Source organism: Tetrao urogallus (genome assembly GCF_951394365.1).
Source record: "Tetrao urogallus genome assembly, chromosome: 22".
NCBI lineage: Eukaryota > Metazoa > Chordata > Aves > Galliformes > Phasianidae > Tetrao > Tetrao urogallus.
Genome location: NC_136835.1, coordinates 3,141,248 through 3,158,956, shown reverse-complemented (window position 1 = coordinate 3,158,956; position 17,709 = coordinate 3,141,248). Strand labels below are relative to the sequence as shown.

General features: G+C 53.1%; 1 protein-coding gene across 1 annotated transcript in view; it reads right to left on the bottom strand.

Annotated features, from left to right (window-relative positions):
- Positions 1 to 17,709, bottom strand: part of SORL1 (sortilin related receptor 1) — a gene marked incomplete at both ends in the record, with an annotated part of 34,797 nt that overhangs the window by 11,255 nt on the left and 5,833 nt on the right. The window contains 27 exons of the mRNA XM_079545838.1: positions 88 to 222; positions 528 to 635; positions 758 to 880; positions 2,415 to 2,534; positions 2,978 to 3,100; positions 3,494 to 3,607; positions 3,766 to 3,939; positions 4,193 to 4,331; positions 4,626 to 4,872; positions 5,532 to 5,623; positions 6,095 to 6,226; positions 6,676 to 6,848; positions 7,881 to 7,966; positions 8,185 to 8,313; positions 9,187 to 9,373; positions 9,883 to 10,061; positions 10,137 to 10,225; positions 11,391 to 11,464; positions 12,103 to 12,220; positions 12,799 to 12,991; positions 13,281 to 13,450; positions 13,594 to 13,695; positions 14,752 to 14,932; positions 15,540 to 15,607; positions 16,179 to 16,340; positions 17,071 to 17,196; positions 17,272 to 17,388. Coding sequence (XP_079401964.1) covers positions 88 to 222; positions 528 to 635; positions 758 to 880; positions 2,415 to 2,534; positions 2,978 to 3,100; positions 3,494 to 3,607; positions 3,766 to 3,939; positions 4,193 to 4,331; positions 4,626 to 4,872; positions 5,532 to 5,623; positions 6,095 to 6,226; positions 6,676 to 6,848; positions 7,881 to 7,966; positions 8,185 to 8,313; positions 9,187 to 9,373; positions 9,883 to 10,061; positions 10,137 to 10,225; positions 11,391 to 11,464; positions 12,103 to 12,220; positions 12,799 to 12,991; positions 13,281 to 13,450; positions 13,594 to 13,695; positions 14,752 to 14,932; positions 15,540 to 15,607; positions 16,179 to 16,340; positions 17,071 to 17,196; positions 17,272 to 17,388 — 3,661 coding nt within the window. The remainder of the gene's footprint in view (positions 1 to 87; positions 223 to 527; positions 636 to 757; positions 881 to 2,414; positions 2,535 to 2,977; positions 3,101 to 3,493; positions 3,608 to 3,765; positions 3,940 to 4,192; positions 4,332 to 4,625; positions 4,873 to 5,531; positions 5,624 to 6,094; positions 6,227 to 6,675; positions 6,849 to 7,880; positions 7,967 to 8,184; positions 8,314 to 9,186; positions 9,374 to 9,882; positions 10,062 to 10,136; positions 10,226 to 11,390; positions 11,465 to 12,102; positions 12,221 to 12,798; positions 12,992 to 13,280; positions 13,451 to 13,593; positions 13,696 to 14,751; positions 14,933 to 15,539; positions 15,608 to 16,178; positions 16,341 to 17,070; positions 17,197 to 17,271; positions 17,389 to 17,709) is intronic.

Genomic DNA, 17,709 nt, shown 5'->3' with positions numbered 1-17,709 from the left:
CTTTGTGGTACCCTCCCCACACCTGTGGTCTCCACCCTCCAGCCCTCCCTGTACAAAGTGCCTTGAGATGCACAACACCACGCTCACCGCATCCCGCGTAGTTGGCATCTTCATCGGAGCCATCCTCACACTGGATGTCACCATCACACACCATGGAGTGGGACAAGCACTGCTGCCTGTTCTTGCACACGAAGTCCATGTAACGGGTGCACAGGGGAATTTCTGGGGAAAGTTCAGGAGGAGTGGATGGCACCATGGCAGGCACTGCCTGCAGAAAGGCCACTGTCATTTGCACAGACATGTGTGAAGGTCCAGATTTCCAGATCTCATGGACTGCAAGCTGCCCTGCACAGCCTGTCCTCACTCAACAACACGTCACAGCTTGGTACGGGCACCGAGAGGATTCGATCCTCCTTAAGCAGCACCTCTTATGTGCCTTTTGCAGATGCTCAGGGAGCAGCCCATTTCCTCAGCACCAACCAGTTACCCCACCGTGGGCACACCTCTCAGCAGCCCCCAGCACTCACCGCAGTCCTGCTCATCTGAGGCGTCGGCGCAGTCGGTGATGCCGTTGCAGTGTTTGCTGGTTGAGATGCAGGTGCCATTGGGGCACTGGAAGCCATTGCACTTTTTTTCTGAAATGAGGTACATTTTGCCAGTTTTCAGTACCAAAAGCACAGCCCCTATCCCCTTTCCCCTGACCCCTATAGGAAGGGATGGGTGTTGGCTGCAGCTCTCGTGGTTTGCAGACACGTACCGCAGATGGTGGGGTCCTCATCGGAGCCATCCTGGCAGTCAGCATCGCCGTCACAAGCCCAGCGCTGTGGGATGCAGTGCCCATTGAGGCACTGGAAGCTGGAGGCCTCACAGGTGCGGAACACTGATGGGAGCAGAGCAGGGAGGGGTCCATTTCTCTCTGTGCCATATTTGCTCACAAACCCGCTGCGCCCTCCAGATTGGGGAGGCTCTTTGAGCACAACCCTTGGTGTGTGCCAGCACATGTGGCTGTGGTCATCTTAGGATGGCAAGAAGTGGCACAGACAGCAAGCGAACCTTGGTGGGGTGTAGGGTCCCTGTATGGGGACCACAGGGTAGGGGAATCACTGGTCAGAAGCTTTGGAGATGGTCTGGAATTAGGGCAGGCAAAAGTTATTTGTGTGGCCAATGCAAATTAGAAAACTTTGGAATTTCAAAGGGATCAGGGCCTCCCTCGGGCTTCTTTCACCCGAGGATCTGCTGTAGGGTGTGCTGGTTGAAGCCCAGCATGTGTCGTTGCTTTAGAGACAAATATCACTCTCCAGCCAAGTGAGCACTCAGTGTTATCAACAAGAAAAGCAACCTGCAGCTTAATTAAATGGCATGCTCGTGAATTTCACATTGGTTTGTGACACGTGCAGATATTTCAAAATGCCTGAGTTTCATGGCAGTAATATTCTATTAGGTATTCAGTGTGAAATGTAATTATTTCAGATAAGAGCAATAAATACAGCCAGTAGAGTCAGATGAAATGTTTCTCAAATAACTGTGATCCTCTTAGATAATTTCAACTTCAGGCTCTACAAACCCGAGATGCTTTTTGAAGTAGGTTCTGTTCCAGGAGAAATTCTCTCTGGAGAAACTCACACGAGAGATAAGTGATACCAATATAAATTAAACCTCCTTAGACAGCGACGTGCACAGAGTGCCAACGACCACAGCCCCCCGAGCATTGCTATGCACCTCGTGTGCTGGAGGCACATCTAACCCTGTGGATAGAGGATGCAGGAGCTCAGCACAGCAGATGTGATCCCCCAGGGGCTCAGCACCCAAAGGCCAGCTCCTATCCTGCACATTGCTCTACGACACGGCCACGTGCCTTTCACTGATGGCCTTAAAACTCCACTTGGAGTTGGCACTTGCTTTACATTCCCAAACCCATTGAGAACAGCAAGGCTGCTATGAAGAAGAACCACTTCCCAAGCTGAACCTGCCTCTCCTTTGCAGCTTCTCCACCATTACTGAGTCTGAAGGAAATGTCAGTTTTCTGCAACGTGCTTCACGGCAAGAAAATGGTCAGAGTTCAGGCTCTGAAATGAGATCAGTGCACACTGCCCTGTCTGTTGCCTGCCTGCAACAAAGAAGCCCATTCTGAACACAAGGATTCTTTGGCTGCCTGGCAGCCAAGTCCCACTTCCCTATTCAGCACAGCCTCAAAGGCACAGCCGGCACTGTGCCATGATGCACCTCGGGCTGCTGGGGATGTGCTGGGAGCAGCCAGTGCTGCAAAACTGGTGCAAAACTGCTCTTGCAAAGCCAACCAAACACAACTCCTCCAGTGCAACACCTCCAATGCAACAACTTGAACACTACTGGGAGAGGCTGTGAGCCCATAAAGAGGGATGGCGATATGTTATTGATCACCACAAAGTGCTTACTGGTGCAGTTGGCTTCATCAGACCAGTCCCTGCAGTCATTGTCATCATCACACCTCCAGGAGAGTCGAATGCACATCCCTGAGCTGCAGCTGAACTCGTCTTTTCTGCACTGGTGAGCATCTGCAAAGAAGCACAGACAGCTGTCAGCTGAGTTTGAGGCCTAGGGAAAAGAGGAGGAAAATTTCACACGGGCTACTGAAAAGGGAGAGGAGGCTGATAGTTCAGAAGCAACACTGAGCAGCCCACGCTGCCATGTGCCTGCTGGGTGGCTGCCCAAGAAGAGCCTTTAATCTCAACCAAATATTTGGCTTTGGGTCAGGGGAGGGCCCAAGGAGCAGGGAAAGATGATAACAGCACAGAACCTCCCTGCCAGACTGCAGCGATGGGGGAAATCACTGCACATCTGTCATCTCCTGCAGTGATAGGAGGAGGCAGCTGTTGGCTGGGAGTAACAAGGGGGATCTGGAGCAGCACTGCACTGCCCAACCTCTCAGCAGTGGCACCAGGCTTTGGTCCCTCGCATGAGGACAGGGAAGGAGGAGGCATGCAGCAGAGCAGCTCACCGCAGTGACTCTCATCGCTGTTATCACCGCAGTCGTCCTCCAGGTCACACTTGTAGGACAGGGGGATGCAGGTCCCCGATTCCCGGCAGCGGAACTGGGTTTCGGCATCACACACAGTGGTGGCTGATGGGGGAGAGGAGGAGGTCAAGGTGGTGCTGGAAGGATGGATTGTGCCGATCCATCATGAGTGAAGCAGAGAGGGGAGCTGAGAGGTGCTCAACACAGCTTGCAGGGTTATTAGTGTAGGTGCATGTCAGAGTTGGGGAGCAGGACTAAGGGCATCCCGCCTCACTGCTGCTTGCAGACTGGGAGCGATGTGTCCCCGGCAGAGGGGAAACACTGCAGGCTACAGCTCACCCAGCCAACTTGAGATTCAGTTCCTAGGGCAGGAACTGCACTCTGAACACCTCTTGCTCCCTATGACTACAAAGGGAGCGCGGGACATCAGCTCAGATGCAGCGCCGATGCAGCAGACATCTAAACTGGGATGGGCAAATGCCACCACGGGACACTCACGGCAGTTCTTCTCATCGCTCATGTCCCCGCAGTCATTGTTGTTGTCACACTGCCAAATGCTGTTGATGCAGTTCCCGTTGAAGCATCTGTACTGGTTGGGCAGACACGTGTTTTCTGGTGCAGAGGGGAAAACAAAAAGAAGCTGGGGTGAGGCATGACGCCCTGTTCTTGGATATCAGATGCACTTCTTGTTCCAAGGGCAGCTGGGAAGGTCGTCAATGGAAGAAGCTGCCAACTCTAACGACAACAGCAGGAACCAAGCCTGGTGTTACCTTCCTTCACGCAGGTGTTGTTCTTCATGCTGTAGCCATGAGGACAGTCACACTTCACCTCCCCTGAGGGCAGCACGGTGCTGGAAACGCCCTCAGGGCACTTGCAGCTCCGGCCATTGTTGGACTTGGGCAAACAGAGCAAGCTGCAGGGGTGGGCAATGCAGGCGTTCCGTCCTGGTACCAGGGAGGAAGGGGACACCATCAACAGTGGCTGTAGGCAAGCAAGAAGCCCCATCCCAACCCCATCCCAGTTTGAGGTTGCAGCCCCATGTTTCTGCAGGCTAGGGAAGTGCTCTGACAATCATAGTGATGCAGCTCAGAGACCCCATACAGCACTTGGCATGGAAAGCCATGGTCTGTGTCCTGAGCTACGGGGTGGGTGCCTGGATCAATATCCTCACAAAGACAATCTTGTGCTCTTAGCTACCTGTCGTCTTTCCTCTGTAGAAGATTTTCATGTCCATGATCCCGTTTAATCGGCCGACCAACGTCTCCATCCTTGAGCCACTGGTTTTGGACGCCCGGAAGATGCTCAGCTGTGACCAGTCATTCCAGTAGATCTCGTTCTGAAGGGTACACACTGCTAAGTACTAAAGCACCTGAGCACCCACAGCCACAGGGCAGCAGAGTGCAAATCCCTCCCAGCCCACAGTGAGGATGATGAGGAAGACATGGACTAGGATTTGAGCAGGAGTGGAAGCAGGAGTTGCTAGGTGCAGGAATTTTGGAGAACATGTCCAGAACAGAAATAGAGTGAGCAACGTGCTAGCTCCTTCCCACCAAACCTACCCAGTGTGCTAAGTGCTCCCACCATGCAATGGAAATGTGGACAAAGTGGAAATGGCTGGCTGCAGCAATACCTTAAATACAGCGATGGCATAGGGGTGTGGGAGGCTGTCCAAAATGACAGATCTCTGCAAACCATTGAAATCCACCCTCTCAATCCTATCCATGTAAGCCTCAGTCCAGTAGATCCAGTGGTCATCCACAGAGATGCCATTGGGCCACCGCACACCTTCTGAGACGATGCAGGCAGCCGAGGAGCCATCCATGTCACTTCTGTAAATGCCAGGCCTGGAGTCTCCCCAGTCTGTCCAGAACATCAGCCTGCAACAGGCAAAGAGCTTAGCTGCAACAGGAACAGCACAGCTTGTCACAAGGGAGCAGGTTATCAAGCAGAGACGTGAACGCTTTGCATTCCCTGTCTCTTGAAAGATGTGCCTTTGGGGAAAGGAGCTCTTTGCAATTCAAATGAGAGCAGCGCTGGATCTGCGAGCAGAAGGCAGGCTGACAGAGCTGCAGTCTGTGGGGCACAAGTGCAGCTGGAGGTTACCTAGCCATGAGCTGCAGAAGTGGATGTTGAGGAGGTGGTGTTGTCATGCTCTGCTGGCCATGTGCACATAGCCAGAGGCAGCTCAAGTCTACCAGTGTGACATCAGCGTCACGGCATGGGGATCCTCATTGCTCCCTCCTAGTGCTGAAACTGCTGCCCAGAGAATCTGTGGATGCCCCATCCCTGGAGGTACATGAGGCTACAGATGGGGCCCTCGGCAGCCTGATCTGCTGGGGGCAAGTGGCCAATGGCAGGGGGTTGGAACTAGATGATCTTTAAGGTCCCTTCCAACCCAAGCCATTCCATGAATCTGCGATAAGCCTTCCATGCAGCATCTCCCCCTGGTTCCTCTTGTGTGGCTGTGGCATTGAAGGGGAGGGCTTGATCTGCATGGTAGAAGGGATCTGACTGCAGGTGGGAGATCCTTGCTTACCCTTCTCGGGGCACCAGCGCAAGGGCCCTGGGTCGCTCAAGGATGGAGGAGTTGAGGACAGTGAGACGCAGGTCTCCATCCGGATTGGCAACCTGGAGTCGTAACAAAAGAAGAGGACTGTGCTGGATGCAGGCTGCATGGAGGGAAACTGCATGAAAACTGTGGCAGTAAATCATATTATCCCAATCAAACAGGTGCCATGGGCACAAGGAGCTGCACTGCAGGGCAGTGGATAACAGCTGTGTCAGGGGAGGTTTAGGTTGGTTATTAGGAAGAGTTTCTCCATGGAAAGAGTGGCTGGACAATGGAACAAGCTGCCAGGGCAGTGTTGGAGGTATTTAAGAGATGTCCTGATGTGGCACTAAGGGATATGGGTTAGTGATGGGCTCAGTAGGGCAGGCTGATGGCTAGACTTAGTGATCCTGAAGATTTTTTACAACAGAAATGATTCTGAGATGCTTTGTGAACCCAGAGCAGTGTGGGGAGCAGGCTGGCAGCCAGCAGTGGGACCCCAAAGGCACACTGGGGCAGTCCTCCCTGCAGCACAGGTGGTGTGACTGTACCTCAATTTTGGGAATTCCAGCATTGACCCAGTACAGCAACTGGCTGAGTGGTTCGAAGGCCAAAGCTTCCACCGTTTCCAACCCAGTGCTTATGATTATTTCTTGCCCAGAGCTGCCATTGAGACAAAGACGCTAGAGGAAAAAAAAGGAAGAAAAAAAGGACTAAAAAAGCAGAACCTTCCCAGCCTTGAGGTTAGCACAGCCACGTGTGTATATCCATTTTCTACTTCCCTAGGAAAGAAAACGGGAAACGGAATAATTCTGAAGATATCCACATCAGTGTATGCCACAGGAAGCAAAAGCATCTCGATTTGTCAGGTTTCAACCAAAGATCCCAACATTTCTGGATCAAACCATCCAGAATCATACATTTTGTGGGAAGTAATTCAGCTGTGGAGCCCGATGCCCCGAGCTCAGCACTATTTGAGATCAATGCACTACACCGGCACACTGATCATTAAGCTCCCCTCCAACCCCAGCCATTCTACGATCAATTCTACGACAGCAGACAGATGAGAAACGCCCAAAACAAGATGCTGACTCTCAGGCTGCCGCTTTTGCCCCGGTGAATCCCTGCTCACCTGGATGATGTCCAGTGTGACATCGGCCCAGTAGAGGCAGTTGTGTTCATAGTCAAAGTCGAGCGCGACCGCCCCGCGCAGCCCGGCCAGCGGCAGCTCCTGGCTGAGCCCAGAGGCGAGGTCGTAGCGGTGGATGGAGTAGCGGGTGGCATACAGGATGAATTCGTTCTCCTCTGCGGGACAGAGTTGGGGTTTTTTTAGTGATTCTGTGTTTTTTGGGGTGCTCGTGGGGTCAAGAGGGAATTGGAGATTTTTTTCATCGCAGTGAGCAGGTGTTCCAGCAGAGCAGTGGAAGGGAGGCAAAGGCCCTTTGTCTCAATGGGATTAGGTTAATTAGAATACGCTAATAGCCTTACGGCTCCCCTTATTCCCTCGCACCAACACTGCAGCTATTGTTTATCTCAGAGGGCTGAAGGAGGAGGTAGGGATGGCAGAAAGCACTGTGACCAGTACCTTGCCACATTAGCATGCTGCCAACTAGAAACAAAACACTCATCTCCCAGTTCCTCTGAGTTCTCATAAAAAAAACATAAATGTGCTGCAAACCTGGGAGTCCTGGGGGACACTTTCCAATGGGAAATACCCCAGAGGGGTTGTGATCTCAGTTTGTGCAGAACCAAACCGGCCTGGGACGGAGCTCCCAGGCATTGCGTGCTGCAGGTAAAGTCCATTAATGCTATTAACAAGTGGGGCTGATGTCAGAGAGCAGCTTTGGCTACACACCCCAAATGGGATTATATGGAGCTAAGAAACAGACACCGCACATGAAAGTGTTCCCATGGTATGAGGCACCATGGAACTGAGGAAGCAAGGATTTGCTTTTCGGGCTCTTTGCAACTCTCCAAATAGCTCAGTGGGCACGGCAGGGTGAGGAGCATGTCGGTGCTGAGCAGGGACGAAGGCTGAACCTACACCAGCCTGCATCAAAACAGCCCCAGGCTCGAGCTGCAGCATGACAGCAGATTAAATTACAGCAGCACAGAGCAGAATGCAAATAGCTGGCAGCGTGAAGGCACAAGAGCAAGTCAGTGCCTTGGATGTTTGAGAGTAAGTAGGCATGGAGGTGATGTCTCACTGGGTACGGGTATGAGGACAAAAGGGCAGCCTTTGGCGTGGCCTCAGTAGGCATCACTAATTCGTGCCTAATTCATGATAATTCCAGTTAATGAATGCAGCATGGGCTGAAGCCACGCTTATGCACTCACCAGCCAGTGGGCATGGCAGCATCTCCCCCTCCAGTCGCGACTCGATGTCACCACCCATACAGGTGTCCCCAGAGATCTTCCGGTAGCTGCAACACACAGAATTCATTGCTGTTGCAGGAGCACTGGTAACCACTGTGTTCATTGAGAAGCAGCCAGTGCTTCTCAGCTACAAGCTAGACGTTGTGCTGCATGTCTCAGCATGCAGCCCACTTACTGTCACCTGCAAGGTGTGTGTGCATGTGTTTGGTCATATCACCATAAATCCCAGCCCTTAGAGGATGGGGTTCCCAAGCACAACGCTTACCCTCGAGTCCTCCTGTAGGTTGAGCCCACAGGGCACGGTACTGGTGGGTCATAGGGCTTCCCTGCAAACTCGGGGTCTGGGATGCAAACTTCCAGAGAGAGATCCTCGCTCAGCTTAAAGCCAAAATCACTGCAAGGAGAGATGTGATGTGAGCAGGGAAGGGAGAGAAGGACAACAGAGCTGCTTTTCTGTGCTATTTTTGCAAAGTGTGAAGATCTCAGAAGTCCAGTATCTAGCTGTACACTAATATTTAGCTGTGCATCTTAGCTTCTTTCCTTAGGACTCTTCTCCACCACCAATGAGCCTCCCCATGCCAACCGCTGGGGCTGGGCTCCCTGCCAGCTGGCCCATGTCTGCACCTCAGCATTCCAATCTGTAAGATGGGAGCTGTGGTGTGCTGCTGGTTGGGAAACGCTGCGGAGGAGGCTATACCACTCTGGTTTTGCTGTGGTTCAAAGGCTCCCAGCTGGCTTGTGATGAGCCAGATTCCTCTTAGATCTCAGCAAGGGACAGACAGGACTGTAGGTGAAAGCTCAGCCAGCAAAAAGCCATTCACTTACTAACCCCAAGCCTTTGCCTCTGAGTGCCAGAACCCATTCCCTAATCCCGACAGCTGTGCGGTTTCAGCTGCAGATGAAATGAGTCTGCAGGGCCAGCTGCATTCCTGCGGCTGTGGGGTCACAGGGCTGCACTGCAGAGCATCTCTGCGTGTGACAGTAAATTGTCTGCCGTCATTTGAAAGAAGGTGATGGATTAACAATATCTTCCTCTTGTATAGAGCCTTTCAGAGGTTCCCCAAAGGCTGAAGGGACATTAATTAAGTCTCACGACCCATTATTAATGAAAGGATGCTTTCAGTCTATTTAGTTTCCTCCTTGCTATAAAATCAAGCAGCGATACAAAGGGCAGAGTAAATTGGACATGTGTCCACTCAGAGCAATTGGTCACAGATATTTATCTCAGACGTACAACCCAGACCAAAGGAAATTAATTGGTATTTACCATTCAAAGTCTTCCCTGGTACACGAGCAGTTGGAGACCATGACAGGCCTGTCAAAATCTTCTCCATTGAAACACGTCGCATGAGGAGTCCTCCTTTTGAAAACAGTTTTATGCCCCAGTAAGCACTCGTTGCCTCGCTCATCTGAGGGCGACCACAGCTTGTAGTCGTTCTCTGTGCAGGGGACCCCTAGAGAAGGGACAAGGTTGGGTCAAAGGTGGGCACCCCAGACTGCACTATGGGGCACCTGGACTTGGGATGTGGGAGCAGCTCTGCGGAGACCATTGGCACCCTACAAGGATGCCCTTTGTTGGCACAAGATGAATGTTTTGCCCTGGATCACAAGGTTTTTAGCCCAAGACAGACAGCAGCGATGCTCAGCCCAGCAGCTCTGCTGCACTGATGGGGAATTGCAGTGCCTCGTTTAACCAGAGCCGTTCTGGATGCCAAACAGATCCACTTCTAACAAAACATCAGGGGAATCTGCTACGAATTTCAGTCGAGCAAATTCCTCTGCTGAGCTTAACTGCTCTTTGATTAAAACGCTGCCTCGCAATCAAAGCCAGATCCAGTTATAAAACATTCATGGGCAAAGCCTTCAGAAGGCTTTTATTCTTCCACGTTCCTGTCGAACAAATCCCTCAGTGATGATGGTTGGGGTTCGGTGACAGCATTAACAGCCAGGGCAGGATGCTCACCCAGCACGTCAGAGGTGTTGACCTGCAGGATGAGCCAGCTGTGGCCGTTCTCCTTGTAGGAACCAAAGATGGTGAAGATGGTGCTTTTCTCCCCAGGCTCTGTCAGCAGCCCATACACAAATACTGGCTTCTCTGAGAAGGTGAAGGATTTCCACGTCTCTCCCTCGTTGGTGCTGTACCTGCAGGAAAAGGATGGGGGTGGCTGCAATGGGGAAACCCAACCTGGCATCCCAGTTCTGTGCTGCAGCCCTTACTTGAGCTGGTCAGTCTCCGTGCCCTGTGCGATGGCCACCAGGATGCCCCCGTGGTCACCCCAGGTGTAGTAGTGGGGTCCTGACAGTGCCTGGAAGAGAAACAGTGGTGAAAGGAAGAAGGTCAGGCATGGGGATACAGAGTGCCAGGGCATTCTGCAGACCCCATGTTGTTCCTGTGCATTGGGATGCCCCAGTGGAGCACTGAGATCACCTGCAGCACAGCATGTCACCTCCAGAAGGAAACCATTTGTGTTTCCCCTCAGCACAGAACCACTTTCGCTTTCCTTTCTGGGTTCAAAACAGAAAGCACAGATCCACCCAACTCCACCATGCACCAACCTGCCTGGGGAAGCTCCGCTAGGGTCACTGAACACTTTGGTGCCTTTTATCTGCTTTTTGAGACCAAAACAGCGCTCTGCACAGCAATAAGCCTTCCAGCAGCTTCCAAAACCAGGAAGAAAATGTTGTGCTGCTGCTCCTCCCAGTTGAGCAACAGCAGTGCGAGGCCGTTCCACACCTCTGCACAGAGCACAAAGGTGCAGCTCTGTGCGGTGGTGCCCGGCCTCTGCTTGTTCCTCATGGGGTTTAATTGCTCTGCAAAGCAAAACTGCCTGCGAGCCAGAGGAGGATTGCACAGACACAGCAGTCGGCTGCTCTCTCTGTCCATGAACACTACAGTTCCACTGAAACCCAGAGGCTGTGACAGCAGCCAGACCCGCGGCGTGCCCGGCACTAACCCTGCCCACGGGGTACTTAAGGGGAGGAAAAGGAGGCTGCCTAATGCATGTGTTGAAACCGCTTGCAGATGTTGAAATACCATATTATGCTCACAGCAGAATGCACAGGCAGACCAAAAATACCGCCGCAGACCAAACACCCGCTCAGTAAACAGCACCAGATCTGCATACACTGAGGGCAGCATCCCGCGGTCTGGGAAGAGGCTGGAGCCTCTCCAGGCACTGTGCAGAGCTCTGCCTGTCAGTCCTGTCCACAAGGGACCGGCTGACCTGCGCTGAGGACACGTTCTACGAGCTGAACAAACAGAGCTCAAGCTGCATCTGAACCTGCTGCCTTCAGCACGAGGCGACCGCGCCTGCTCCTGCATCCAAAGATGGTTTTGCTACAAGGGGCATTCAGCATCTTCTGGCTGCAGCTCTTCGATGTGTGCACACAGGTCACCTTCACTGCCTATGGGCTGCAGCTCCCCAATCCGTGCTGCTGCCAGTGTGCTGAGCTGCCAACCAGAGCCCTTACCTCTCTCCACCTCGCCCCAGCGCTGCTCGAGATGTAGACGTTGGTTTTCTTCGCCATGCTCCTGCCGATGGAGCCTAGGAGAATGAGAACAGTCATCCCTCCGCAGGTAGACATAGCGGTCACTTAAATGAAGGCAGCTGCCTCGAAGCTATTCTGGTCTGTGAGCAAAATGCCGTGATGGAGGAGCTGATTTTTCCCACTGTAAGCCAGCGCTCTTAAAATCAAATATTTTAAGGACGATCGCAAGTTTTAAAAGCAGCTGGGGAAAAACATATGGCTGTAAACATGATCAAACAAAATGAGCTGGTGGTTCTGCAAATGTTCCATCATTTGTTTTCTACAGCGAAGAAGTGAGACAAACAGCAATCCCTGCACGTCCAAGGAACCCTCCAGCTGGGAAGGGGCTGAAAGAAGAGTGGATTGAAGCAGGCAAGGTTTGCAGTGTCACCACACTGCACTGACACGTACATACAGTCATTAGAGGGACTGCAGTGCAGAACAGGGCAGCAAAATGCACCATTTAATTGCACTTCATAGAATCCTAGAACACTCTGAGTTGGAAGGGACCCATAAGGATCACTGAGTCCAACTCATGTTTGTAAACTCCATTTTCTTTTAATTGCATCTACAAATGAGATGCCACCCAATTCCTCGTGCCTTTAAAATAACGTGCTCCCAAGCCCCTGGGCAGCAACAGAAGGAAAAATGGTACCGGTGGCAATGATCAGCCCTGGTGCCGACTCTTTGGAGAGGATGGGCATCCTCCGCAGCTGGAAATTCAGCAGCTGGCTCAGGCGCTGGGCCAGGTGGAGGGAACAGCCCTGGGAAAGCTGGGGAAGCAAAGCACACCATCATCAGTGCCTCAGTCCCACTTCATCCTGCAGCCTCTGCTTTGGAATCATAGAATCACAGAATGGCCAGGGTTGGAAGGGACCTCAAGGATCACGAAGCTCCAACCCTCCTGCCACATGCAGGGCCACCAACCTCCCCATTTAATACCAGCCCAGGCTGCCCAGGGCCCCATCCAACCTGGCCTTGAACACCTCCAGGGATGAATGGGGCATCCACAGCCTCTCTGGGCAGCTGTTCCAGCACCTCATCGCTCTCTCTGTAAAGAACTTCCCCCTGACATCCAACCTAAATCTTCCCTCCCTCAACTTAAAACCATTTCCCCTTGTCCTGCTGTTATCTACCTTCTCAAAGAGTTGATTCCCCTCCTGTCTGTAGGCTCCCTTTAGGACACAGTACTCCAGATGAGGAGCAGAGTAGAGAGGGACGATCACCTCCCTGTCCCTGCTGGCCACCCCTCTGCTGATGGAGCCCAGGATACCATCTGATGATGGGATTTCCCATGCAGGCAGCTCAGCCCATGGACCCCTGTCTTTTGGGAGCTTGGCTCAGCTCTCACCTCACAGTGTGTCTTCTCCCCATAGCGTGTCTCTGCCGGGGGCTGCAGGGGCTCCCAGGTGCCTCCCTTGTCAAAGGTGATGACGGAGCGCATGTTCTCCTCGCTGAAGGAGCCGTTGAGCAGCGTGGCAATGTACACACCTCTCACACCCTCGACACGGTGGAAGTCAGCAAAAGGCTCATTGGCAAAATATCTGCAAGGGAAAGCCAAGGGGATAAAGAATAAAGAGTTGGTGGGATGGCCACAGTCAGAGGGTTGTGGTCAGCAGTTCTATGCCCAGGTGGAGGCTGGTGATGAGTGGTGTGCCCAGGGATCTGTCTGGAAGTGCTCCAGGTCAGGTTGAATGGAGCCATGGGCAATCTGACCCTGATGTAGTGCTTGGCAACCTTGCTCACTGCAAGGGGGTAGAACTGGATGATCTTTGAGGTCATTTCCAACCTAAGGCATTTTATGATGATTCTGTGTACTTTGGAGCACACTACCTGACCAGAGTGTCACTGCCTGCTCCTCCTGGGCTGTAGTAGAGCACATTTTCTAAAGACAGGGAGAACTTCAGGCCTTCTGCTTCCGAGATGTAGAGGTTGGTGCGGTTGTCATCGTGGCTGACGCACACAAACACCTGGTCCTCCGATGCATCGGCGATGTAGTACTCCTGTGGGAAGCAAAGGACTGGTGTGCAGGCTTTAAGTGCATGGGCACAGGAGCAGGGTTTGCATGCAGGTCAGTGTAGCATTTCCTCATAGATAGCTAACAGTAATTCTCCACCCTGCAGCAGGGAGGTCATCCACTGCTTACCTTAATTGGATGCTTGGTAACGAATTGGGCCACCCGCATCGGCTTGCGGTTGAAGGAAACCCAGAGCTGAACTGATGATGGCTGCAAGCTGCCCAGCAAGCGCTACAGGGAGCAGAGAGAAACATCAGGAGTGGCTACAAACCCCAGAATCACCCTCATCCCTGTGCCTGAACCAACTCTGTGGGGACGGCATTCCAGAGAGCAGCAAACACAAGCATGCCTCCTGCTGCCTGTTCTGGCAGCTCAGGTGGAGGCACAGAGACTGGTTTGGAGCAGAACAGCCTGTCCTTGCCTTCCTATTTTCAATGAGTTGCACGAAGGAAAAGACACCAGCGCCGAGCCAAAAAAGCAAAAGCTGGGGGCAGTGTGTTTTGTGCAGGTTGCCAATGGTAAGCACCCAAACCCAGATTTAGGCTCCAAAAATAAGCGGCCTGATTTTCCCCGGCTCCACATCACCAAGCAACCACAGCTCCTGGGGAGGGGAGCAGGAATCAGGAAGTCCCAGCTCCCTTCTGCTCCATGAGGGCTGTGAGGATGGGCTGCCATCTCCATGGGGACACCGACCATCCCCACATCTCACCAAACCCCATCAGAGCACCCAGATAACATCTCCTGCTTAACCACAACAGGCACAGAGCCAAGAAGGCAACGCGCCCTGGAAGTTGCAAGAGAGATTTCTGAGAAGCTGAAAGCGCTCTTCAAATTGGGGTGAAATTGCTGGGGATGCAGGGTGAGAGCATGTAAGAGCCACCTGCAAAGGGCAAAGCGCTCCTTGCAAAAGGCTCGGTGGCAGCAGCAAGTGAAAAGCAATGCTTGCATCTTACAAAAAGGAAATTGCTCCTTGAGTTCTAGCATGGTGTCTCCGGTCATCTGTGAAGGACTTGCCCTCAGTGAGAGCACAGATAAGCCATGCTGCAGCACGTAAGGCTGCCTGGTCCCAGCTCGTGTTTGAGCTAATCCCTGACGACAAGTGGCCTCCATTCACCCAGCCCTGTCCCCCCTCCTGCCTCCGCATCCACCCCATGCGTTTCCAGCCCTGGTGCTCTACAGCCTGACCTACTTCTGCCCACCCTGCTGACGTGCAGGGCAGCAACAGCACGGCCGGCACTGCTCCATCTGCAGGATCAGCGTGGTGAGCTGAAGGCTGCGGGGACTCACCACAGACTTCGTGGCAAACAGGTATTTGTCCCGGAGTTGGAAGTCATCAACATCCTCCAGGATCACCTCTTTATTTTCTCGGCTTTGGAAGAAATCTGTGCTGCGAATGACAGTGGAGGTGCCAGAGGGCTCGTGCCGCTCGATGTACACTGTGTTGGGCTTATCGTAGGGCTCGACACCCCTGGACAGCAAAGAATGAAAAGGTTTTTATCACCATTGCACTCACAGAGCAGTGCAGAAGGCACGGAGGAGCCGAAGCCCTTTAAAGAGATGTGTTTGGCATGCAGGGTCTGGGGAAACGGGAGCAGCCCTGGCCTCAGCAGGGTGCAGAGCCCAGAAAGGGAGATAAAGCTCTGCATGGCCCAGGAACTCCAAGAGGGGAAGGAGGACTGGTCACAATGTGGGGAATGTGATTGTAGTGAAGTTTGCATGGGTGTGTTCGCCTCCTGATGTTATCCGGGGCTCTGTGCTTCCTATTTGTGTCTCAGCTAAGGCCAGGATGGGGTTGGAGATGTCACAAGCCCTGTTTGTCAGGGGATGTCCCTTCTTGTGTGACCCTGAGGAGATAAGCTGGAAATCTGCAAGGCGTGTGGTGAAATGGCTGAGATGGTGGGGATAAGAACAGGAGGGACCTGAATGTTGGTGACAGCTGATTTCTCTGGCCAAGAAAAAAGAAAGCCTGTGGCCCACATGCTCAGCCCAGGGATGGGGTTGGGAGCACGGTGGTACAGGGAGACAGAAAGCCAGGAGGGAGGGAGCTGGATGGAACACAAAGCTACAGCACATACCAGGAAAAGGACTTCACGTGCTCCTGTATCATTATCCAGGTCTGGCCAAAGTCATCTGATTTCCAGAGCTGCAATGGGAAAGGTGAGAGATGGGCCTGGATCGTGCAGTGCTCTCAGAGTGTGCAACCCAAGGGAGGGCGACCCCCAAGACACCAAAGCTCAGACAGCAGAAGGAGGACAGGGACACATCCACCTCAAAGCTGCACCTGGGTGAGAACCACCCAAGCAGGAAAACACTGCCTTCACTTTATAGAGCTGCCTGGTTGTATAGGAACTCAGAAATAAAAATAACTTGCTCTAAAGTGCTCGTGGTGCGTGTGACTGCAAAGATAAACCTGCGGGCAGAGCCTCTCCCTCCTGGAGCATGTCACAGCCATAGGAGTGCTCTGCCACTGCCCAGCTGCGGGTGGGAGGAGGGCAAAGTTCCTGAGCAGAGATGGTATCTCTTATTTCACCAGCAACAGCAGCAATAAACATACCAACCCGCAGGCACACCAGCCCCACTCCGGATCCCAGTCTCCAAGGGCAAACCACATTAAGCACTGTAGATTTCTGACTTAGGTTCCTCTCTTCCCCATGAGAGAGTCAGGAGTGACTGGGATAAAACCAGGACCCTCGTGCCTTGGCAGCTGTGCTCACCTGCTTGTTGGGGTGGGATCTGTCAAAGCCCAGGACGAGGTTGGGGTTCCTGCTGTGCAGAAGGAGATCTGCTGCCCTAAAGGGGATCGAGAAGCCCTGGATGCTCTTGCAGAAGTCAGTGGTGATCCAGAGGTAAGGGACAAAGGCATCCACAAAGATATACTGGGGAGAGAAGGACAGAGAAGGAAGAAAATCAGAGCAGGGCTCAAGCTACCCATGACAGCAACAAGTCCTGGGGAGCACCTGAGAGGGAGAACTCTGGAGGAGAGGATCTTGTTCCCACACTTCTACCACACTCTGTTGCTCCTTGAGGTCCCTGAAGCCAACAACTGCTGTGTGCAGAGTGGAGTTTTTTGGCATGATTCAGCGATGTGGGTGAGTGTGTCCATGCCCCAGTGCTCCCAACCCAGCTTTGGAGATGGGAATATCCATGGGGATGGAGAGCTGCAGAGCCAGGATGGCTCAAACCACTGCAGGAGAGCTTCAGCCAGAAGAGAGGTGGCTTTGGTGTAGGTAAACTTAAGTGTGCCACAAGAGCATGAAAGGTAATGGCCTTCAGTTGTCCCAGGGGAGGGTACTGGGAGAAATTTCTTCTCTCAAAGAGTGGTTTGGCACTGGCACAGGCTGCCCAGGGAGGTGGAAGTCCCTGGAAGAATTGTGGTACGTGGGGACATGGTCAGTGGGCACAGTGGGGATGGGCTGGGGTTGGGCTTGGAGATCTGAGACATCTTTTCCAACCTTAATGATTCTACGATGATGCTGATGGGCGCACAGCCCCTAACTCTGTTAGCACAAGCCGCTGTGGGTGCAGCCCCCCACCACCCCACTCCCTCAGTCCCTTGCACCCCGAGGGGCACCACAGGGCACCGTGCCCCCCCTCAGCCCCGCTCACCCGCTGGTTGTTGGCTGGGCTGTGGTAGAACTGAGCGATGGCCACCGCACTGCTGTTCCCATCCCCAAAGCTGAACCTCTCCGAAATCTTTTTAAAACTCTTCCCGTAGTCATAAGAGATGTAGACCTGCAGCAAGAGACCCGGTTACAGGAGCAGGGCTGCAGGATGCCAGGCAGGGGACAGGCAGCTCACGGCACTTACGTCGCTGTTTTTGGGGCCCAGCAAGGACAGGCTGTCCCTGGCCAAGGCCACGATCACGTTGCTCTTCTCTCCCGCCCAGTGAACGACCATCTGGTTGTGGGAGTCATTGAGGCTGACCTGCAAAGGGAATGGGCACCGTGAGCCGGAGCACGGGGTCCCCTCCTCCTGGGGAATGCATGCAATGGGATATGGCATTCAAACTTGAAGAGGATTGAAGCAATCCCAGGGGCAACAGGACCCTGTGGGGTCAGGGGGACAGTTAGGGCTACAGGGCATGGACCACTGCTTGGATTTCAGTGCTCACTGTGAGCTGCCAAGCGGTTAAAGCACTGAGAGAGACCTTCCCTGGGGAGGAGGTGGTGAAGGAGGATCTGCTGCGAGCACGCTGTGCAACCCATGAGTGTGAAGTTCATTTATTCTTCCTCAGAGAAAGAGGAT